Source organism: Bos indicus, chromosome 2 (genome assembly GCF_029378745.1).
Source record: "Bos indicus isolate NIAB-ARS_2022 breed Sahiwal x Tharparkar chromosome 2, NIAB-ARS_B.indTharparkar_mat_pri_1.0, whole genome shotgun sequence".
NCBI lineage: Eukaryota > Metazoa > Chordata > Mammalia > Artiodactyla > Bovidae > Bos > Bos indicus.
The window spans coordinates 79,811,234-79,835,817 of NC_091761.1; the positions used below are offsets into that span (position 1 = coordinate 79,811,234).

The window sequence follows — 24,584 nt, forward strand, 5'->3', positions numbered from 1 at the left end:
AAGCAGTACCGCTTTTTGTTTGTTTCCAGGTTGGCCAGTGGAAGTGGTGGCAAGGTCAGTTAAAAACTGCGTCCCTTGACAGAGTCATTGGTGGTGATGATGTCTCATGTCACCTGTCCCCAGCCCAGTCATTTTGATGGTATCTACCAGCCTATTCATTTCACATTTGTTTCCTTTTTAAGGCATAAAGGAGGAAGAGATGAAAATATTCCTAAGCCTATTAATTTTCTTTTAGATTTTTACTCATTCTTCATCATGTTTTTATAATTTTTTGAGTATCTGATTATTTCAGTGTGTTACCACGTGAGTCATCAGAAGTGGGTTGTGGTCACTGGTTTGATTGGCGTGGGCCAGTTCTTCATCTCCTCTGGAACATGTGTCCCCTCATGAGCCATGTTAGTGTATGACCTCCTCCTTCTCAGAGAGTTGTAAACCACCTGCTTCCTCCTGGTGCAGAATTCTGTTTCCTGGTTGGGCTTGTGTCCCTTCCTTATTGAGAGATGGAGTAGAGGTTGCTGTTACTGTTTCATGGGGTAGACATTCATTCTTTCTGTGAAAAACAGAAACACCTTATTCCTCCAGTGGAAATCTAGTGGCACATCGAGTTCATTCTTCTTTTCTATATTTTTCTCTTTTCTTGACATTTTTCTACTTGATAACTTGTCCTCTTGGTTTCAGTGTCCCATTCACTGCTTGAAATCCTATCATCTTCCCTAGATTTAGTCCTTCTCGCACCCCTTTACCCCTCATAAGCTGAAGAATGGACACCTGCTTCACAGGGTCATTGCCACCTCCTCTGCTGGGAAGCTTTGTTTACAGGCGCTGCTTCCCACAGGAGGTTGCAGGAGGGTACCACCTTTGGTCATATTGTCAAACCTTCCACTGGGAAGCACCAGCTTCTTCACTCACCCAGACTGTTGCTGATCAATAAATACCAGAAGAAATCCAAGAAGACATAGAAAGGTTCCCAACTTAAAGTTTTAGTTTCAACAGACAAGGTACCAGCTTGCTACAAAAACTTCTCTCAAAGTCTATTCTCATGTGTAGACAGACCAATAGCTGTTCGTGGACAGATCTGCTTTTGAGTAGTGCTGGTCCTTGAACCATACTTTGAGTAGTGCTGTCCAAAAGTCACTTGGAACATTTGTGTTGTTTTTGAGCTCCTGTGCTTCCTAGATCTGGTGAGGCTTCACTTATCCATCACATAGAACTCCTGGTGCTGGGTGGTGGGCACTATTCCTAAGAGCTCTGTTTGTAAAGATCCACTCAGCTATACTCTTTGGTGACTGCTTTACCCTTCCTTTCACTTATAGATTCCAAAAGCGTCTCCTGCCTCTCCATCTCCATAGAGACAGTTAGTGTTTTACTTACTTATTCCCATCTTTTTCCACTTTTCTTTCCTTTTGAAAGTAGTGACACAGAAATTGTTTCAAATTGCATTAAGGTTTTGATTGTCATTAGGTAATAGTTTTGAGTAAAGAGACTTTGTGTTGTTTAATGTCTCTTTTTCATAGAGATTACTTACGGGAAAATGAAATGATGGAAAATAATACAGGGATTGTAGCACAGTGGTTGAGGCTTTTCTAGAGGGGGTTTAATTTCAGTTTTGTGGGGAAGAGGAATGCCAGGCCATTTTTTGAATGTCACGTTATCTTATTCACCAATTTTTTTTTGAGTACATGTAGTCATTAGCATTTTTGTATCAGCTAATGAATGAAAGAAGAGAGCTAACATTTATTGAGGGCCTGGAATGTGCTCTGTACTTATACAGTATCTCTTTTCAGTGAGAGTTTTTACTAAATAGCATATACAGAACCATCACGCAGTATCAGAGGGCTCATTTTATAAGAAGTAATTAACTTAATGAGGTTGTAAACCTCTCTTGGCAGATGATGATGTTATTGGTCTTAAACATTGGAGACACTCTTACACTGTAGGGTCGTATAATGAGAGCTCCCAGGGAGAGGTGTAAACTCTTTGAATCCTTTGGGGTCCTATTTAATTCATTACTGCTGTGCTAAATAAAAAATTCATCATGCCTCATAAAAGTGCCCAACTATTTCTAGGCAGTGAACTCACAATTCACTATCATGAATACAAATAGTTTGTGGAGAGCCATTCAAGCACTGATGGGGGCAGGGAGGCAGAACATGAGGGAACCATCATAACTGCATTTTTCCAAGGACATCAGAGTAAACTGTGGGCCTGAGAAGATGATCCTGATATAAGAAAGCTTTATAAATTATTTGGCTTCTAATTTTACAGTTACATCAGTTTCTAGGAACTCTGCAGCCATCTGCTACAAGAGTTGTGAAGCCTGCCCTGCTCGTTAAGACCCTTGGTTCTGAACCCCAGATGACCTTGCACTGCTTTATATCTGTGATAGTTTTCTGACTCGGTCAGCAACAGAGATGTGACTGACTTTTTGTAGCCTAAACATCCACGAGCGTTTTACAATGCTGACTATCTCCACATGGACACAGAAGAGCTAAGCAAGCTCAAGGCCAAAATGCCGTGAGCTATGTTTTCTTTCTTCCTCATGTGAGCGAGGTCTTTCATGACTCGTGTGTTTTATATGAATTATCAGAGATTTTGTGGCCAACTTTCAGAGGCAAAGCAGCTTCTTTTTAATTGTGTTTCAGTACAAACATTTCCAGTCACGATTCCTCTCAAAGCAGAGGCAGTGTTTCTCATTGCAAGACCCTTGCTTTTGATTGGGGCAGTTCACAGCTGCCTGTCTGGCCAGTTTGGATGTGCTGCAGCTGGGTTATTTTGTAGCACAGCAGACTCAGGGCTATTGAAAAGGGTGTTCTTCAATGTTGTAGAGTCCTTGTTTCACTGTATACAAACGTGGCTTGCTTGTATAGGCAGTCATACTCTTTCGGTCACTGAACTACCAGACCTGTTCAGTCCCTAGAAAACCTTGGGTGCTTTAGCCAAGGAAATAGAGAGGTGTGTAAGTAGATAAATATATCAGTATTAGGTGTATAAGTGTATGGCTATCTCTATGCTATGTGACATATGTAACAGGGTTTATATGATGTGTATGTGACATACGATGATACTTATATTGGGTTCCATAAGATGTTATGGAAAAAAACCAAATGAATTTTTTTGGCCAACCTAGCTATCTGTTAATGCATGCGTGGGTACTTGTTAACTCCTGGATAAATTTATTAGTTCTGAAAAAAAAAGATCCTCAGAAAGCCTTGCTTATGTTCATACCTTTCTTCCCTGACACAGTGATGGAATCCATGTGGAGCCTGCTCATTTACATGTATGGGTCTTCCCTTGTAGTTCAGTTCAGTTCAGTTGCTCAGTCATGTCCGACTCTTTGCAACCCCATGAACTGCAGCACTCCAGGCCTCCCTGTCCATCACCAACACCCGGAGTCCACCCAAACCCATGTCCATTGAGTCGGTGATGCCATCCAACCATCTCATCCTCTGTCATCCCCTTCTCCTCCTGCCCTCAGTCTTTCCCAGCATTGGGGTGTTTTCCAATGAATCAGCTCTTCGCATGAGGTGGCGAAAGGATTGGAGTTTCAGCTTCAACATCAGTCCTTCCAATGAACACCCAGGACTAATCTCCTTTAGGATGGACTGGTTGGACCTCCTTGCAGTCCAAGGGACTCTCAAAAGTTTTCTCCAACACCACAGTTCAAAAGCATCGATTCTTTGGCACTCAGCTTTCTTTATAGTCCAACTCTCATATCCACACATGACCACTGGAAAAACCATAGCCTTGACTAGACGGACCTTTGTTGATGAAGTGATGTCTCTGCTTTTTAATATGCTGTCTAGGTTGGTCATAACTTTCCTTCCAAAGAGTAAGTGTCTTTTAATTTCATGGCTGCAGTCACCATCTGCAGTGATTTTGGAGCCCAGAAAAATAAAGTCAGCTACTGTTTCCACTGTTTCCCCATCTATTTGCCATGAAGTGATGGGACCGGATGCCATGAACTTAGTTTTCTGAATGTTGAGCTTTAAGCCAACTTTTTCACTCTCCACTTTCACTTTCATCAAGAGGCCCTTTAGTTCCTCTTCACTTTCTGCCATAAGGGTGGTGTCATCTGCATATCTGAGGTTATTGATATTTCTCCCAGCAATCTTGATTCCAGCTTGTGCTTCTTCCAGCCCGGCATTTCACATGATGTACTCTGCATATAAGTTAAATAAGCATGGTGACAATATACAATCTTGACGTACTCCTTTTCCTATTTGGAACCAATCTGTTGTTCCATGTCCAGTTCTAACTGTTGTTTCCTGACCTGCATACAGGTTTCTCAAGAGGCATGTCAGGTGGTCTGGTATTCCCATCTCCTTCAGAATTTTCCACAGTTGTTTGTGATCCCCACAGTCAAAGGCTTTGGCATAGTCAATAAAGCAGAAATAGATGTTTTTCTGGAACTCTCTTGCTTTTTCCATGATCCAGCGGATGTTGGCAATTTGGTCTCTGGTTCCTCTGCCTTTTCTAAAACCAGCTTGAACATCTGGAAGTTCACGGTTCACGTATTGCTGAAGCCTGGCTTGGAGAATTTTGAGCATTACTTTACTAGCATGTGAGATGAGTGCAATTGTGCAGTAGTTTGAGCATTCTTTGGCATTGCCTTTCTTTGGGATTGGAATGAAAACTGACCTTTTCCAGTCCTGTGGCCACAGCTGAGTTTTCCAAATTTGGTGGCGTATTGAGTGCAGCACTTTCACAGCATCATCTTGCAGGATTCGAAATAGCTCAACTGAAATAGCTCACCTCCACTAGCTTTGTTCGTAGTGATGCTTTCTAAGGCCCACTTGACTGCACATTCCAGGATGTCTGGCTCTAGGTCAGTGATCACACCATCATGGTTATCTGGGTCCTGAAGATCTTTTTTGTACAGTTCTTCTGTATATTCTTGCCACCTCTTCTTAATATCTTCTGCTTCTGTTAGGTCCATACCATTTCTGTCCTTTTTCGAGCCCATCTTTGCATGAAATATTCCCTTGGTATCTCTAATTTTCTTGAAGAGATCTCAAGTCTTTCCCATTCTGTTGTTTTCCTCTATTTCTTTGCATTGATCACTGAGGAAGGCTTTCTTATCTCTTCTTGGTATTCTTTGGAACTCTGCATTCAGATGCTTATATCTTTCCTTTTTGCTTCTCTTCTTTTCACAGCTATTTGTAAGGCCTGCTCAGACAGCCATTTTGCTTTTTTGCATTTCTTTTCTATGGGAATGGTCTTGATCCCTGTCTCCTGTACAGTGTCACGAACCTCATTCCATAGTTCATCAGGCACTCTATCTATCAGATCTAGGCCCTTAAATCTATTTCTCACTTCCACTGTATAATCATAAGGGATTTGATTTAGGTCACACCTGAATGGCTAGTACATATTAAGAATACCCTTTTTTTTTGTCCTAAATAGAACCCTTTTATATTTTTACAGCAAACATGCAAGACATTGTCCCTGAGAGTATGATTAGTGGATTAATGCATTCAGTTTACTCAAAAGTATTGTCTTGGAAAAGGCTTACTGTTTTATATTGTGGTTGCCAAGGTCATGCTTAGTTGGTTCCTGTGATAGTTAACATGATTCAAAAATTGGGCTTTGTAGTATCGAGGAGGATGATAATTTAATTCTTGATTCTCCTCAGAAATGTAATATTTTTCATATATAGAGGTGATTACATAAAGTTTTGATTTAGATAAATATCTAAATATTTGAATAAAGATCTAAATGTATTTGAACTTTAGCATTGAAGAGCCAAGGAAAATGAAGCAGAAAGTCTCATTAGATAGCTATTATTTCTTGTCTCCAGCATGGTGAAATATAGGGAAAACAGTCTCTGAACTACCGTGGACCTTGCCACTTGTCCTACAGGTTTACTTATTTTCTCTAAAGTAGTCGACTCTCTTGTGAGCTACTTGAGTTAAAGATCAAGTATTATGTCAGGAAAAAAAAAATAATAAGAGTAGTCTCTTTTAGACAGTGAGGCTTTATTTGGAGAAAATTACCCTTAATCCCAGCTTCCAAAAATGATTTATTAAAATGAGCCCAGTAGTAGAATTACTGAAGATAGTTAAGAATCTGAACATAGAAGCTTATTAACAACTTAGAAGGATCTTTGAAGTATATTAAAACATTATATTTGAATTACTTAAATAGATTTTAAAATTAATAAAACTGATTCCTAATTTCAACTTAAGTTAACCTCATTGTGATATCTCGGTAGATATTGTGGGTTTACATACAGTTTTAACAGCTGTATGATGTCAGTCAAATCCAAGTTCCAAAAAATCTGCTACTGATGCCTTTTTAAAATAGATTTGACCCCGAGAGAATTTGATACTATTTCGTTCAGGCCATTAAAAGATCTCTGGGAGGTCAAATCAATTCCCCCAGCTACCAAAGAGTTCTCGTTCCTGGTTGATCTCCCTTCCTCCCTCTGCTCCCATACACATGGGCACACACACAGCACTTTGTCCCTGGTGTCCATCCTGGACTCGAACAAGATTTTCAGAGAACTGGGTGTAGCCATGTATCTGAGGTTTGAGGTTTTGCTGCAGTGAGGTTCATAATCACTGAAATAAGCAAAATAGCCTGGCCTGGACTTTTAATATTTCTTGTTAGTTTACCTAAAAGAAAACCTACCTTTCCATCTGAAATATGTCTGTGTGTGTATTTACCACTACCTGGAGCAGTTCTTTTGCCTGTAAATGCTTCCATTCTTCTAGTAGTATAATGAGTAGAGGGCCAGAAATTCAAGTCAGGAAGAGTATAGGTAATACATGTGAGAGTGTAGGTGGGGATAGGGAGTAAAGAATGCTGTTGAGTAAACAGGATGATGAGAAAGCAAGCCTGGAGGTGAATGGTTTCAGAGGCCACACCATAAGGTTGGAATGCGTGGGCGATTCAGGAGAGTTGGCCCACAGTTGGGAGACCAGATAGCACAAGGCGTCAGGAGTTTGCTGGGAGGGCTGTCTCACCTGACTTTGAAAGCCAGAGAGCCTAGAAACAAAGTATTTTGAAGTGACAGAAGAAGAGTTCCAGTGTGGACTGGTGAGCATGGGAAATGCAGCACCCAAAAGTGAAATGAAAGGTAATAATATAAACTTTTGTCCATGACTGAGGCCAGGTTGCCCTGATGGAGCAACAAAAGTGTGTCCATACAGTTCGCTTGCCTTTACATAGTTAAACCTTGAGTGCAATGGGAAATGTGGTTCAGGAACTAGACAGGATGGAGGGTGTGTTAAGGGACAGTGCCCTCTGGAAGGAGGGTATTGCAAAAATGCAAGACTGATATTTCTCAGTTACAGTCTTTAAGAGGAGACAGCAGAAATCAGCCATCACAGACCACCAGAGAACCTGTTTGGACTCGTTCTCGTTACCCAGTAAGCAAATTGGAGTTAGCATTAACTCCAACCATTGAAGAAGTACCCCGCCTCCCACCACCGTCCTCAGGGCTCCAATGAGATCGTCTGCTTCCTCAGCACTGTATCTGCTAGCACTCCCTTGAGGACTCTGTGAGACCTGCGTGGATTCCTGGTGCTCTGTGGCTCCTGTTACTAGTTGATGCTTTGGGTTTGTGTGTAGGCCCTGAAGCACGTGTTGGGCAATACACTCAAGGTCATATTCCAGTCATTCATTTCTTCACATACAGATGTGGGAAATGGGCTGGAAGTTACCTGTGTATGTCCTCATGAGAAAGGGCAGTATTAAGATTGATCCCCTTACACCCGTAGGTAGGGGTCCTGCCACTCACACCTGGGGAAGGCTCTCCTGCCCTCCGACAGTGGCACCAGAGCAAAGAACTTGCAAGAAAGTAAGATTTGGGGAGATTGGTTTTTCTTCTTGACTGCCCGAATGTGGGTCCTTGTGTTATTTTGCTGACATTTACTGGTTGAGTGTTTACCAGATCCTGATTATGGAACATTAGAACTGGGACAGTTCGAAAGAAATTTGATAGCAAATAAATTTGGGAAATGGTGCGTTCTTGATCTTTTTCCAGACTTCCACAATGCACATGCTCCTCTAAGAAGCCATGTAATAAGGAAACCTGTTTCACTTAACCTAACTCACTGTGGCCCCAAATTCGTTTGACTTTGGACTTCATTTTCCCTTAACATCTATTACCATTCCTTGGAACAATATTAAAAGGATCAGTTTTTTGGAAGTAGATGCTGTGAAGAAACATGTATTGATTGGGGAAGGATAAAACCAGATTTGGCCCACCTTACCAGTTTCAGCTGGGCTTCCCACGTGGCTCAGTGAGAAAGAATCTGCCTGCCATTGTAGGAGATGCAGGAGATGTGGGTTTGACCCCTGGATTGGGAAGATCCTCTAGAGGAGGAAATGGCAACCCACTCCAGTTTCTTGCCTGGAGAATTCCATGGACAGAGGAGCCTGGGTGGGCTACAGTCCATGGGGTCACAAAGAGTGGGACACAACTGAGCACTCATGCAAAGCAAAAGCACCAGTTTGAGCAAAGAGTTCTTTGCATGCCTCTGGTGGCCTGCGTCTTTTAGCAGAGAACTTTCTCCTAGTGAAGTCTATGAAAGTAACTAAAAGGTTCCCTGGAAGGTCTGCATTTCTTGTATTCAAATCCTTAAGATTAGCTGCTTAGATTTTTAATTGATTTGAAGAGTAATTAATCTGATTGTAAGCAGGCCAATTTGATGTAGAAAGTATTTTTGAGGAGAGGCAGTTCTTGTAAACTGTAAAAATACATTTGGTAAAGACACTCAGGTTATCAAGTTCATTTTGACTTGAATCACCTGTGTATAATATAGTAATTGTATATAAACAATTGCTTTTAAAAATTAATTTTTTATTGAGGTATACTTGATTTACAATGTGTTTCAGGACTATAGCAAAGTGATTTAGTTATAGGTATATATTTATACACACACAATTCTTTTAAGATTTTTTTTCCCATACAGGTTATTATAAAATATTGAATATAGGTCCCCATGCTATACCGTAGGTCCTTGTTGTTTATCTGTTTTATTCATACTAGTGTGAATTACGGTTTTTTTCTGGATATATGCCCAGGAGTGGAATTGCTGGATTATATGTGGTAGCTCTATTTTTAGTTTTTTAAGAAACAATTGCTTTAAGAATATAGTCCTGAGATCTTGTTGGCTATGTTTACTCAGCCAATTTTTTAGCAACTCAGTGATAACCTTTAAGCACAGTTTCTGTTACACCTAAATCAGTGATATATCTGAATAGAAAGCATGAATATTTTAAAAGATTTCCAAAACATTCTTTGCTCCCAGGAAGTGCAGGCTTTTGAAAACACTATTAGTGCATATTCTCGCCCAGATCTCTTCACCCCAAAATTAAAAAAAAAAAATTTTTATCGGTTTAATTTATTAATATGGCTTGTTTTCATCCACAGAGGCCAGCAAGCTTGTTATGTCCTACGTGGCAGCTGTTTGTGGAAAAGGAGCAGAAGTTAATCAAGTCAAAGAACAGCTTTTACAGTCCAACCCAGTTCTGGAAGGTAGGATTTGGGATGTATATTGGTTCAGTGTGACTTGAACAGTCAGTCCAGTTTTCAGGGCACTTCAGGCACCTGGAGGTAGCCTAGGAGGGCAGAGGGAAGAGGAGAGTTAGGCCCAGACCTGCTGAGCAAGGTAGCATGCCATAGGAACTCGGGGCTGCATGAACTTGAAGGAGGGAACACTTTCCTTGACTAAAGGAGCTCTCCCACTTGCAGTCACTTTTTTCCCTCTCAGTTTTTGTTTGAATTACTTAAATTTTGCTTAATATTAATCAATTGCTATTTGCATTTGACTTGACAGTGGGGAGAAACTTAGTGAAAAAGAGTAATGTGAGGGCAGTGCTATTTTATTCAGAATAACACCCATGGCTGGTGATTTCTGTTGTCAAGGAAACCAAGGCTATGTCAGAGAAACATTTAAGGACCAGTTTCTAAGGGTTAAAGAAAGCCTAAACTTGACTTTATTCTCTGGTTGGCCATCTGGGTCAGTCAGCTTGGGCTGCCATAACAAAGTACCACAAACTGGGTGGCTTAAACATCAGAAATCTATTTTCTCACACTTGTGGAGGCTCCAAAGTCCAAGATCACCTGCTGCTAAGGTAGGTGTTCTTCTGAAGCCTCTTGGTTGGTAAGCAGCTACCATCCTGCTGTGTGCTCACATGACCTCTTCTTTGTGTGTATATGTGGGAGGAGGAGGGGGATGATGGGTGGTTGGGGGCTGGCTCATAACCTCATCTGTTTACCTCCTAGAGGCCCATCTCCAATACCATTACACTGGGGGTTAGGGCTTCCAACATGTGAAGCTGGAGGGAGGGAAGGTCATAAATATTTAGTCCATAATACCATCAGGAAACCAAGCCAGGGATAAGTCCCCTTCTATCATGGAGGTTGGCATAAACCATCAGCATAAGCCATCCATATGTTGAAATCAGTAAGTGAAAGCCTGTCTCTGTTGATAGAAGGCCCACTGCATTGCTTTATACTGTAAGCATACCTGTATTGTCATTTGACACAGCTGTTAGGATAGAAAAGGTTTCTCAGCGAGGGCATTGACAATTTGAACTGGATAAGTCTTTGATGTAGAAGGCTGTCCTGTACCTTGTAGGACGTTTAGCAGCATCTCTGATCTCCACCCACTGGGTGCCAGTTGCACCCCTGCCTCTAGTTGTTACCATTGAAAATGTTTCCGGACATTGTCAGCTGTCCCCTGTGGGGGTCAAGACAACCCCTGGTCAGAAGTTCTGGTCTCAAAAGAGTAGTGTGGTTCAACTGTTTGTTCAGAGTCATGGAAGGTCAAGATTTAACATGGATTAAAGCAGAGCTGCTTTTGGAGGGAGAACCCCGCCTCACCCTGCCCCAACCCAGTATGGAGAAACAGCCCTGCCCATTGTCTCTGTTACTCAGGCCTAGTCCCTCCATCCACATTATTACACCGTATACATCTTTATCCCCCAGATAGTGAAATAAAACTCATGGAAATACTTTGCATGTGAGAAACAGAGGCCAAAACATCTATTACATTGTTACTGATCTTTCCTTCCCTTCAGTACCTTAACAAATAAAGATGCTATGATAGAAAGCACTATATCTTCTTCTTATTCCAGTATTATGACTTTTTGTTTATTGTCTTTTGCTTTTAAGTTAGGATGCTATACATGTGTTATATTTCTGTAGATGCTTATTTTAAGAATGCTGAGATCTAACGGAGAAACACTGTGGAATGCTATAGCTCGCATCTGTGATTAGAATTTGACTCTTTATTTGATGGTATTTGAGATGAGGCCTCAGTGCAGGAAATGGGAGAAATGTCCACTGTAGGCATGTATTATATTTTATGGGAATGCTTTACTTTTTAACTGGAGCTGCAACTGTAAATGAACACTTAGAACAATGAACTTAAAAAAACAATTGAGGAGTGTGTCTCAAGTGTTCTATAATGGAACACTTGTTTTTGCTTCTGAGGCTTACAATAAAAGACTTTAGTGTTTAGAGCTATGTTTAGTAATATGCAACTCAGAGTTGTTTGATGAAAAGACGGTCTATGGCTTGCAAATGGCACCCTGAATAAAGTTTCTTGAAGCAATTCCTTCACTTGCCCTTGACCTTCAAACCACAATAAACTCTCCTTTATGTGTCAGCATCTTGTGCTAGACTTTGGGGCTGTGCATATTAGTTAATTTGGCATCCCTGCATGTTCACCCCCGCCGCAAAGATCTAGCCCATGAAAACATGGAAAAGTTATGGTGTTCATGATGACTAGGTCAACACTCACCATTAGCAAGGTTACATGTATCAAAGCCCTTTAGCTGGTGGTGGATGTGGGATAAGGACCTCTTCAGCAAGTATCCTTTTTTGAGTGTTCTTCATGTGCAGGTTTCTTTACTCAATACAGCATCTCAGCTTATTTACTATCAAAAAGAGAATTTGTTGTCAGGGACCATGAAGCCATACCCATTCCAAGTGGAATCTCTGAATCAAAGGACTTGCCTGGTGTGACTTTGTAAATTTTGTCTTAACTGAGCAGGAACCAACTACTTTTTTTTTTAACAATCAAAAACATAAAAATACTGGCTAACATGAAATGTAACACAGTGGGTTTGGTTATTGAATATCCACAGTGAACTCTCCACATTTTGATCAGACAATTGCTTTCAAAACTTGGACCATCTTTTAGCCTGCCTTGAGAACCCCATGAACAGTATGAAAAGGCAAAATGATAGGATACTGAAAGAGGAATTCCCCAGGTCAGTAGTTGCCCAATATGCTACTGGAGATCAGTGGAGAAATAACTTCAGAAAGAATGAAGGGATGGACCCAAAGCAAAAACAATATCCAGTTGTGGATGTGACTGGTGATAGGAGCAAGGTCTGATGCTGTAAAGAGCAATATATTGCATAGGAACCTGGAATGTCAGGTCCATGAATCAAGGCAAATTGAAAGTGGTCAAACAGAGATGGCAAGAGTGAACGTCGTCATTCTAGGAATCAGTGAACTAAAATGGACTGGAATGGGTGAATTTAACTCAGATGACCATTATATCTACTACTGTGGGCAGGAATCCCTCAGAAGAAATGGAGTAGCCATCATGGTCAACAAAAGAGTCCAAAATGCAATACTTGGATGCAATCTCAAAAATGACAGAATGATCTCTGTTCGTTTCCAAGGCAAACCATTCAGTATCACAGTAATCCAAGTCTGTGCCCCAACTAGTAACGCTGAAGAAGCTGAAGTTGAACAGTTCTATGAAGACCTACAAGACGTTTTAGAACTAACACCCAAAAAAGATGTCCTTTTCATTATAGGGGACTGGAATGCAAAAGTAGGAAGTCAAGAAATATACCTGGAGTAACAGGCAAATCTGGTCTAGGAATACGGAATGAAGCAGGGCAAAGACTAATAGAGTTTTGCCAAGAAAATGTGCTGGTCATTGCAAACACCCTCTTCCAACAACACAAGAGAAGACTCTACACATGGACATCACCAAATGGTCAACACTGAAATCAGATTGATTATATTCTTTGCAGCCAAAGATGGAGAAGCTCTATACAGTCAACAAAAACAAGACCAGGAGCTGACTGTGGCTCAGATCATGAACTCCTTATTGCCAAATTCAGACTCAAATTGAAGAAAGTAGGGAAAACCACTACACCATTCAGGTATGATCTAAATCAAATCCCTTATGATTATACAGTGGAAGTGAGAAATAGATTTAAGGTACTAGATCTGATAGATAGAGTGCCTGATGAACTATGGACTGAGGTTCGTGATATTGTACAGGAGACAGGGATCAAGACCATCCCCATGGAAAAGAAATGCAAAAAAGCAAAATGGCTGTCTGGGGAGGCCTTACAAATAGCTGTGAAAAGAAGAGAAGCGAAAAGCAAAGGAGAAAAGGAAGGATATAAGCATCTGAATGCAGAGTTCCAAAGAATAGCAAGAAGAGATAAGAAAGCCTTCCTCGGCAATCAGTGCAAAGAAATAGAGGAAAACAACAGAATGGGAAAGACTAGAGATCTCTTCAAGAAAATTAGAAATACCAAGGGAACATTTCATGGAAAGATGGGCTCGATAAAGGACAGAAATAGTATGGACCTAACAGAAGCAGAAGATATTAAGAAGAGGTGGCAAGAATACACAGAACTGTACAAAAAAGATCTTCACGACCCAGATAATCACAATGGTGTGATCACTCACCTAGAGCCAGATATCCTGGAATGTGAAGTCAAGTGGGCCTTAGAAAGCATCACTACGAACAAAGCTAGTGGAGGTGATGGAATTACAGTTGAGCTATTTCAAATCCTGAAAGATGATGCTGTGAAAGTGCTGCACTCAATACGCCAGCAAATTTGGGAATCTCAGCAGTGGCCACAGCAGGACTGGAAAAGGTCAGTTTTCATTCCAATCCCAAAGAAAGGCAATGCCAAAGGATGCTCAAACTACCACACAATTGCACTCATCTCACACACTAGTAACATAATGCTCAAAATTCTCCAAGCCAGGCTTCAGCAATATGTGAACCATGAACTTCCAGATGTTCAAGCTGGTTTTAGAAAAGGCAGAGGAACCAGAGACCAAATTTCTAGCATCTGCTGGATCATGGAAAAAGCAAGAGAGTTCCAGAAAAACATCTATTTCTGCTTTATTAATTACGCCAAAGCCTTTGACTGTGTGGATCACAATCAACTGTGGAAAATTCTGAAAGAGATGGGAATACCAGACCACCTGACCTGCCTCTTGAGAAATCTGTATGCAGGTCAGGAAGCAACAGTTAGAACTAGACATGGAACAACAGACTGGTTCCAAATAGGAAAAGGAGTATGTCAAGGCTGTATATTGTCACCATGCTTATTTAACTTATATGCAGAGTACATCATGAGAAACGCTGGGCTGGAAGAAGCACAAGCTGGAATCAAGATTGCTGGGAGAAATATCAATAACCTCAGATATGCAGATGACACCACCCTTATGGCAGAAAGTGAAGAGGAACTAAAAAGCCTCCTGATGAAGGTGAAAGAGGAGAGTGAAAAAGTTGGCTAAAAACTCAGCCTTCAGAAAGCGAAAATCATGGCATCTAGTCCCATCACTTCATGGGAAATAGATGGGGAAACAGTGGAAAGAGTGTCAGACTTTATTTCTTTTGGGCTCCAAAATCACTGCAGATGGTGACTGCAGCCATGAAATTAAAAGACACTTACTCCTTGGAAGAAAAGTTATGACCAACCTAGATAGCATATTTAAAAGCAGAGACGTTACTTTGCCAACGAATGTCCATCTAGTCAAGGCTATGGTTTTCCAGTGGTCATGTATGGATGTGAGAGTTGGACTATGAAGAAAGCTGAGTGCCGAAGAATTGATGCTTTTGAACTGTGGTGTTGGAGAAGACTCTTGAGAGTCCCTTGGACTGCAAGGAGATCCATGCACTCCATTCTGAAGGAGATGAGCCCTGGGATTTCTTTGGAAGGAATGATGCTAAAGCTGAAACTCCAGTTTTTGGCCACCTCATGTGAAGAGTTGACTCATTGGAAAAGACTCTGATGCTGGGAGGGATTGGGGGCAGGAGGAGAGGGGGACGACAGAGGATGAGATGGCTGGATGGCATCACTGACTCGGTGGATGTGAGTCTGAGTGAACTCCGGGAGCTGGTGATGGGCAGGGAGGCCTGGTGTGCATGCGACTGAACTGAACTGAACTGAATCATGTGAGCTTATTATTCTGATCTTCTTGTCTCTGTTTAACTTAATGAAGTTGTGAAAGCTTCTGGGGTTTTGATGCCTCGCCTCTCATCTAAAGAGTCATTTCTATTCACCACAGCATTGCATATCACACTGCAGTCCCTACTGGCTGCAGTATGGCCCACAGATCCCTCAGGGTAGGGTGGGAGGGTATTGGTAGAAAAGCAGAATTTCATGCCCATCCCTGGACTCAGTGAACTGAAATGTGCACTTGAAGAAGATCCTCAGGCGATTGGTTTACACATTAAAGTTTGAGGTATGCTTCTGGGCTTCACAGCATCAAACAGGGATCCCCTCTGCTTCTATGACTTACATTTATCCCACTTAATTCTGTTACCAAGGCCCAGATTAATCTGCTCCTATCTTATGCACAAGCTTGATGAAACAGTCCTCTTACCTTTTGACACTGAAAGTCCTTTGTCAGACAGCAGCATTCTGTGCCTGGGGCAGTGTCATCCCCAAGGTTCTTCCGTGCTCTCATTGGAAAGGGTGTCCTGTGGAAGATTCTGGCTCCCTGAAGCAGCTAAGCTTGGAACTAACTTGATTTTGCCTTGTGGGCTGTTTTTGTTTTGGTTTTGTTTGTTTCGCTTAGGTCTGATGGACATAAACTAATGAAACTATGTGATATTTTTAGTCTATTGGAAATGATGTTAGTTTCCAAATTTCTTACTCTTTCTGTATTTCAGTTATATATTTAATCACATTTAAATAGCTTTTATTTCAAAGTTAATTAAACAGTTTAAAATTTCTCATGTTTTTTTTCCACCTGGAAACCTCATCAGTTGAGTTTCATAAAACCTTTGGTAATGTTAAGTAGTTATCTCTAAAATAACCTTGTTCGTTGTTAGTAATGGAAGAAGAACACAGAAGCCCCGCTTGCTAGCCATTCAGTTGACTACCATCAAAGCAGTTAAAAGGTGTTGAATTAGACAAGATTGTTTACAGTAGTACTTGGAAAAAATTTCCACGAATCATAGGAATGATTCTTTCTATGAACTTATAAGAGGACATGGGAGCTTTGGCAGCTTATTAAAACTTGTGTTTAGTTTCTATGGAAATTTTCTGGACGGAACTGTCATTGCTGCAAGTAGCATTTCTAGAAATTTATAGATGTCATGTATTTGTTTTAGTTTTTGGCTTGAAATTATTTTTCTGTCGCTTGACCACACATCTGTTTCTTTCCTACCAGCATTTGGAAATGCCAAGACTGTAAGGAATGACAACTCCTCTAGATTTGTAAGTATTTGTATAAGCATAAGTGTTAACACTAATATTTAGTTCATGTGTGTTTAAACAACCAGTAGATGTTTAATATGTCTTAATACCCACATTTAAAAAAATAAGAAACACTGTATTGAGATAGGCTAAAAGTTCTATAAGGATTATTTTCATGCTTTCTGGAATTTTCCTTTCAAATTCTTCATGGAGTGACAGGCTGTTTATTTTTCCCCACGTTTTCTTATCGTCTATCGTAAAATTCTGTGAGCAATTTAAATAGGGCTGTTTAGAATCTTTACTAATGTGAGTTTTGATATTTAAAAATCATAATTAAGACTTAGAAATTAAGTAGAAAGGAGGATAGACTAGGTGTCAAGTTTGTATACTGTACAGCTCTTAACCTTTCTTCAGTGGGGCCAGAAAGGATGGACATGTATTCTAAAACCTTATAGAGGTAAAAATCAATTAGTGTGGCAACCTGTAGGGGATGAGAGGAGTACCGAATAGTGACAGCTGAAGCTGACTGAATCCTTTCCAGCCTCATCTCCATTTCTCTCCAGTGTGCACTCTGCACATCAGCCCCTGGGATCTCTCCATCTGGGCTGCCTTCTTTCCCACCTCTGGTCTTTATGGAGGCACACACTGCCTGGAGGCAGCTGGGGGAAATATGATGAGTGTCATGGTTGCATTTTGAAATTGGATGGCTTTTTTCCTATAGTTAGTTCTATACATTTGATAAAGCTGTGTTCTCATATACATTGCTTCGGACCATTATTGATGATCTTCTGTGCCTCCCTGCCAGAGATTCTTCCTGTACCCCACACCTCCTCCCCAACCCTCACCCCTAGCTTCTTTTAGTCCCCTTTTACTTTTTTCTTATTAGAATTGTCCCATGCTTAAGGTACGAGAATGACCTCAGTAGAGATAGTTTTGATAGCTTGGAAAGTGAAAGACTAAGGTTCCTAATTCCAAGGCAATGAATTTTTTCCATTGGATTACCCCCTTAAGTTGTTAAAACTGATTTAAGCCATGCCTTTTCCTGTTGTGGTAACATGGCTAATCTCATTACATAAATAGAATTAGACACAAAGTGTGGGCAGATAGGAGTAATTCCAAAGATCAAGCTTCTATATAGGTTAGAGATTTTGTTTTTGCTGTTGGCAAATGTACATACATTTTAAAAATTTGCAAATATATTTAGTCTATAGACCATAAAAATGCAGAGAAGTATATTGCTTAAAGAGTCATTAGTACTTAGAGATATTGGAAAATCTAGCAAAAGGCTCGGCAAGTAATTCAGCTTGTTGAATAACTTCAGAGAAATGCTATCATAACACGGGTATTAGGATATGAGATTAATACTTGATTATAAGCTAAATCATTTCATGCCCAGTTTTTAGTAATTTCTCTGCTTTGTGCCCTGTGACTTTGCCAGTAATATACTAGAGTCTGTGTTATAATACTATAGTAGGACTCTTATATGTTTAAAATTACTGCTGTAAATATAACAGGGGTTTATGACTCCAGGGAAATTAACCTTTCCTTCAACTATGTTTGACTGATTATCCTGGAATAAATTTCTTGATCTCTTTGCTGAGAAATCTGGTAGACCCTTCATCTCACTCTAGCTGACAGTGTCGACCAGTGTTCCCATGATATATCTCATAGTGACCCCCACCACAGCACTCACTTTAATTTGACATATTGAGCTTATGTTAAGACTTAGTGTTTTTTTTTTTTTTTGGAGGGGGGGATAGGGTAAGGCTTTGAAAATCACTTCTTGACCAAAAAACTTTGGAAGGGGATTTTGTTGAGCATCTGCTGTGTACCCTGAGCTGTGTGAGGCTCTGGAGAGCATGGGAGAAAGCGTTATAGGGTCAGGAAGATCTCATCACCATGCCTCTCATTCAGTAAGAATAGAAACACACACACAGTTTATTCATTTGTTTGAAAACTCTGTTTTGTTTTTTGTTTTTTAAACATAGTTAAGCTTAGGTCTCCCTGCATGTCCTCTTGCAGCCTGCAGTCCTTTCCCCACTAGCAGCCTGAGTGGTCTTTGCAAACTGCCGTCCCCTGCCAGTGACAGCTTCTGCGGTCCCCTTGTACCTGGAAAACAGCCTGGGCTCCTTCAATCCTCCTAGGGCAAGCTAGGCTGCCCAGCCGACCCTTACTGGGCTCCCCAGGCCTCAGCCACACAGGCCTTTGTGACGGTCAGGCATGTCCGAGTGCTTCCCGGCCTTGGGCCTTTCTGTTGCTGGTCCTTTTGGCCAATGCGCTCTGTCCCCAGCTCTGTGTATGATTGGCATCTCGTATTGTGTAGGTCTTATCTCAGATGTCACTTCCATGATGCCTTTTATAGCCTCTGTGACTTCACCCTGTTTTCATTTTTGAAGGTATTCATCGGGCTCTGGAGTTAACTCTGCTCTCTTCTCCCATTTCCATCCTCATTGGCCTTGGAGAGTAGGAGCCGAGGAAATGAGCTCTTCAGCCCCTTGTTCACTAAAGTGGCCCTAGGAGCTTGAATAAGCTGGTGCCATAGTGGACTCTGGAGACATTTATTTGTTGATGAATGGATACCTATTTTGAAAAAGCTTAGAGCCTAGTCAGGAAAATGGACATGTCTGAAAATAATTACAACACAGAAACTAGTAAGTTCCCCATGACAAGTACAGATGAAGAGTTAGGGAAGCTCAGACTCAAGAAGCTGGAGGAGTCCGGGGCAGGGACAGTCCTGAGCAGGTCCACAGGATTTAAAGAAGCCAAAATCAAGTGGTGAGCCCAAGGAACTGGCACTACAGATTGAGGAACTGAGGGGGAGAAGCCAGTGTGGACCTGCATTTGCCAGAGTTCGTGGCCAGGCCAGAGGTTCTGTGAATGGAGCCGTGGACCAGAGCACTGGGAAGATGGGTCTGGGCCCCAGCTGGAGGGCTTGGAGAAGCAGGGTCAGGGTCTCAGACTTGGTTTTGTAGTCTGCGGGAAGCCCCTGGTTATTTGTCAGTGGTCTGGTGGCAGGATCAGAACCACGCCTTGGGGATGTTGTCAGCATGGGCATCCGTTGGGTTCTCAGTGCTGTCCTGGAGTTGAGCCCTGGTCAGTTTCCATTTCCCTTCTCCACAGGGTTTACTCACTTCAAACCTCCTATTCTTTATTCTCAGCTGATGGTATTATGCCTGCTTCACAGAATCATCTTCAAAGCTTGCAGACTCACTTAACCCCACTCCTTGACACCTCCCTATCCCCATGTCAGTTCACATACACTCCTGTCTCTCACTCGTCCCTCCTCCTGTGTTCCAGCTCTGTCACCTCCTATGCCCCGGGACCACCTGCCATCAAAGTCATCCTGTCTCCTCTGGTCAACCTCTGACTCTCTTGTGAAGTTACTGTTTCTCCCTCCTTCATAGCTGCTTTGGCTCTGGGGTCCCCATGTCTCCTGCAGAGCACTGCTCTTAATTGCCTGGATCTCAACCTGGACTTTGGAATTCTTGACCCCAACCTTCCTTACCTTCTGCGTCTAACTGCAACCTGTCATCATGACTCCCTCCGTAGCTCTCAACTCCGTTTAGTTTCCTCCTTTGCCACACCAGCTACAAACTACCATTTCTCTCCATGTGCTGTCACCTCTGCCAGCTAGATCCTTTGCAGTCCATTCTACACAGCCAGAGTGATCTTAGAAAGAGGCAAGTCTGATCACTGCATCCTTGTTGAGGAACCTTGAATGACAAGACTTTTGTGTCAGGAGAAAATGTTGGTGTCATGATATTGTGGCTTCCTTTAGTATCCTCATGGGTGCCAGTCCTTAAGCCTGCTCTTCCCTGACCCCTGAGCGCCTGCCTGCCTAACCTCTCCTGATACTTCGCCTTTAAGTCGGGGAAGATCTCCCACACTGCCCCCGTCCTCTGTTCTTTGTGCACAGCACCATGACCCATGTAGGTTGCAACCCTGTACATGGTTATGTCCTGTTTATGTCCCAGTTTCCCCCAGGCTGTAAGTTCCTTGAGGGCAGGAGCTATGCCTTGCTTTCCCTTGTGTCTACATTAGTATCTAGGAGATGCTTGATGGACATCTTCGTAATGAGTAAGTGAAGACTTAAAGAGGCCAGATGACCTATGACAGTGAAGAAGGCAGGAGAGCATTCACAATCTAATAAAAAGTCACAGATTGCATCATTGATTGTGTGCCATGGGATTGTGTTTCTTCTCCTTTACCATTATTTTGAAAAATAGAATTAAATTAATTCTCTGGCAGAATTATTTATAAACCATAGATCTGACTAAGGTAGAATATGAAACAAAACCAGACAATTTATTAGATCAACACACACTTTTCCAAACAAAAAACAGCTGTCAGTTATTCTGATATATTTGTAACTCTTTAACCAGATGATTCGAGATTCTTCTCTACAAATCATAGTATGAGACACTCTACGTGTATTCCTGTGTGTTTGAGACTCCATCTATATAGTATAATACGAGCATGAGTTATATGTTGCTGTATAATCTAGATCAAAAGCCAAAAAGAATAATGATCAGCCTTTGATTCTGAGGTGGTCACACCACATAATCGTGCATTTGATTTGAGTAGATGTAAAAACAGAACTTGAAGTGTTCCATTTTATCCACCATCCAGTATGTCTGAAATGTCTAGTCATGGCTTAAAACATACTTTGCCTATAAAACTGAAATAATTTATATTCCTAGCTAGCGCATATGCAAGAAATACTTATTTTTTCTGGTTTTCATTTTTGGATTGAATAAACATACCATTAAGAGCTTTGAAGCACATATCTGAAATGGAAAAGTCTTATGATGGCTGAGAAGATGTATTCCTAAATTAGCAATGAGATATGTTCAGTTTGAGCTAATGGAGTATTTAGTATTGGAAAAGACTCTGATGCTGGGAGGGATTGGGGGCAAGAGGAGAAGGGGATGACAGAGGATGAGATGGCTGGATGGCATCACTGACTCGATGGATGTGAGTCTCGGTGAACTCCGGGAGTTGGTGATGGACAGGGAGGCCTGGCGTACTGCGATTCATGGGGTTGCAAAGAGTCGGACACGACTGAGCGACTGATCTGATCTGATTTATGGAGGCATGTTGTTTTGCATCATGGTTACATAAACTATGTCCTTCTTAATTACATTTAAACCAATGCATAAAGGGCTTATTATGCTATGTTGTAAGATACAGACTGAATATTTTGAGGTGAACTTAACTCACAAATTCTTTCTTTTGCAGGGCAAATATATGGATATTGAATTTGATTTTAAAGGGGATCCACTGGGAGGAGTGATAAGTAACTGTGAGTATTTTAAAGAAGTTCAGAATAGTAAAATATATATTAATATGTAAATAGAATAGTTTAGATACTTGGGTCTTTAAGAAATAGCTATAAGGAAACATTTCCTGTTCTTACACTTAGATTTTAAACCTATGCATTTTAGATTGTTTTTATAGTATTTAATTTCCAAGTCTTTTTTAAAAGATCAGAGTCTTTGCCTTTGAGAAATTTTTTAGAAATCTGCTAAAGAAATAAATATTAGCCCAACTGTATTTTATATTCTGTAGCCAATCCAGTAATAAAAAAGATTCTTCAACAGTTGTTTTCTTTAACAAAATTATGGTTAAAAAAAACAAATAATAATTGATTTTAATAACTTTTTGAGATAACATTCATCTGATAGGATGAGAAAAACCTGTTCTTCAGGTTTTAAGAAATTTTGTCTTTAAGTGTATTTAGATAATTGAAATGTGATACACCTGTTAGGTAGAAACAGATTTATTTAGTTTTCTTTAGTCATGATTTGTGATTGTAGTGAAACATTCTCTGTCAAAGGTGAAAAAAGGAACAAAATTAGGTCAGGTCTACTCAACAGTCCCAGGCGCAGAGTTTTCTCGGGGGCACAGTGGTCAGTACCTGTTGTCAATGAGGCCCCTTCATCCACGCTTTGGAACTATCCTGATGTCTCTGCTCCTGTTGATTTCATCTGATTCGTTTGGGATGTGTAAGATGACAACTCAGGGTTTGTGCCCATCCAGTGGGAGCCACAGCCTAGCTACTCTCTTGTTTTTTTGAGGGCCACACTGCTGAGCCACCCCACCTCCCCACCTTCCCCTGGCTCCTCTCTGCCCTAAGATGCTATTAGGATTGTTAGAATGAAAGCAGTCTAAGCCTGTACTAGACAAAAGCAAATTGGCTCAGATATCTGAAGCACTGCTTTTTGTTATAGTAGTGGCATTCTTTCTCCAAATAAAATTTTACTCCAAATATCAAACAGATAAAACAAGGCCTGATCTGGTTAAAGAGGAAATGAGTTGCCAGAACCCCTAGACCCCCGGGTGGCCCCTGAGATCTTCCTGACAAACTCTAGAACCAGAGGAATGCCATTTGATTCCAAAGTGAGTGTTTTTAGAATTTGGGCACACCGTGCAGCTGAATTTTTTAAAAACCACAACTCATGGAGTAAACTTCTAGGGCTAGAGTTTCTTCATCTTGGAAACAATAGAACTGACTTGGATGAATTCCATGGTTCTTCCCATTTCTACCATTTGTAGTTTTTAAATAATTTAATTTTTTAATTTAGTTTGTGTACCATCCATTGGGATTATCCATATTTGCAAAAATGTATTGTTACTGGGGAAACATCTTGAAGAGGAAGTTTTAATCTGAAGTGAAATTGGCTAGGGTGGTGCAACTTATGTTAAATGATTTTAAATGTCAAATCAGGATGCAGAAGTACTCATGCAAACCATTTATGATGCCACCAAAAGCAAATGATTATAACCCTGCCAAGTTTGTCAGGCAAGCTTCCTTCACAGTATATGCCAATTGGTGAGAGCTGTACAGGAAAAGGTAGCCTCAATTTTAAGACCACCTTTTTAAGAAATGATTAACTTTTATTCTGAAAGATAGTTATAACACATTTACAGCACTTGTATTTTATAAGAGAAATTAGCTCTAGTTATTAATTGAATAGCACATTATTTTTAAAATGAGAATAAATGAACTGTCTTTATTATAGAATATTCTGAGATGACTGAACCTATGTTACTCTTGAGGACTCTAGGAAAATATTTAAGGATGACTTAGATTGCAAGTATTAGAAAATCACTTGGATTTTACATTTTGAAGTTTCAAATTTCAAACAGAAATGTCTTCCTGTCCCTAGTCCTTGCAGTATCCATGGAGAATAAATAGTAAACACTCAGTTCATTTCCAGTGAAGATTAATATATCATCATGAATGGATTTCAAATGGTCTCTGTTACCATTTGTTCCCACAATGAAATAATATTGAAATTTGTGGTAGTGGGAACACCCTGGTATTTTAGAGTATCCTTTGGTTTGAAAAGGAGAGGGAAACATCAGTGGTGAGAGCAGGAAATTTCACCCAGTATAGACAGAGGACTGACTCATAGGTGGCCACAGGGAACTGCTGCCTGCTGTCTTAAGGGAGTATAAAGCCATGGGTAAACCCACTCTTGTTCTCACCAAGCTGCCAAAAGTTAGCTTCTTGTACCCAGAAAAGAAGACAAGATCTGCCATTTTGTTCAGTTCAGTTTAGTCGCTTAGTCGTGTCTGACTCTTTCGACTCCATGGACCACAGCACGCCAGGCCTCCCTGTCCATCACCAACTCCTGGAGTTCACCCAAACTCATGTCCATTGAGTCGGTGATGCCATCCAACCATCTCATCCTCTGTCGTCCCCTTTTCCTCCTGCCTTCAATCTTACCCAGCATCAGGGTCTTTTCAAATGAGTCAGCTCTTCGCATGAGGTGGCCAAAGTATTGGGAGTTTCAGCTTCAACATCAGCCCTTCCAGTGAATATTCAGGACTGATCTCCTTTAGGATTGACTGGTTGGATCTCCTTGCAGTCCAAGGGATTCTCAAGAGTCCTCTCCAACACTACCGTTCAAAAGCATAAATTCTTCAGCGCTCAGCTTTCTTTATAGTCCAACTCTCACATCCATACATGACTGGAAACAATAGCCTTGACTAGTTGGACCTTTGTTGGCAAAGTAATGTCTCTGCTTTTTAATATGCTGTCTAGATTGGTCATAGCTTTTCTTGCAAGGAGTAAGCACCTTTTAATTTCATGGCTGTGCTCACCATCTGCAGTGATTTTAGAGCCCAAAAAAGTAAAGTCAGCCACT

The 24,584-nt window shown here is 41.0% G+C and overlaps 1 protein-coding gene across 4 annotated transcripts in view; it reads left to right on the forward strand.

Annotated features, from left to right (window-relative positions):
* Window positions 1–24,584, forward strand: part of MYO1B (myosin IB) — a 199,171-nt gene that overhangs the window by 103,742 nt on the left and 70,845 nt on the right. For all 4 annotated transcript variants that reach the window (XM_019974173.2, XM_019974180.2, XM_070769490.1 and 1 more), the window contains exons 5-7: window positions 9,380–9,484; window positions 16,406–16,452; window positions 21,670–21,733. In XM_019974173.2, coding sequence (XP_019829732.2) covers window positions 9,380–9,484; window positions 16,406–16,452; window positions 21,670–21,733 — 216 coding nt within the window. The remainder of the gene's footprint in view (window positions 1–9,379; window positions 9,485–16,405; window positions 16,453–21,669; window positions 21,734–24,584) is intronic.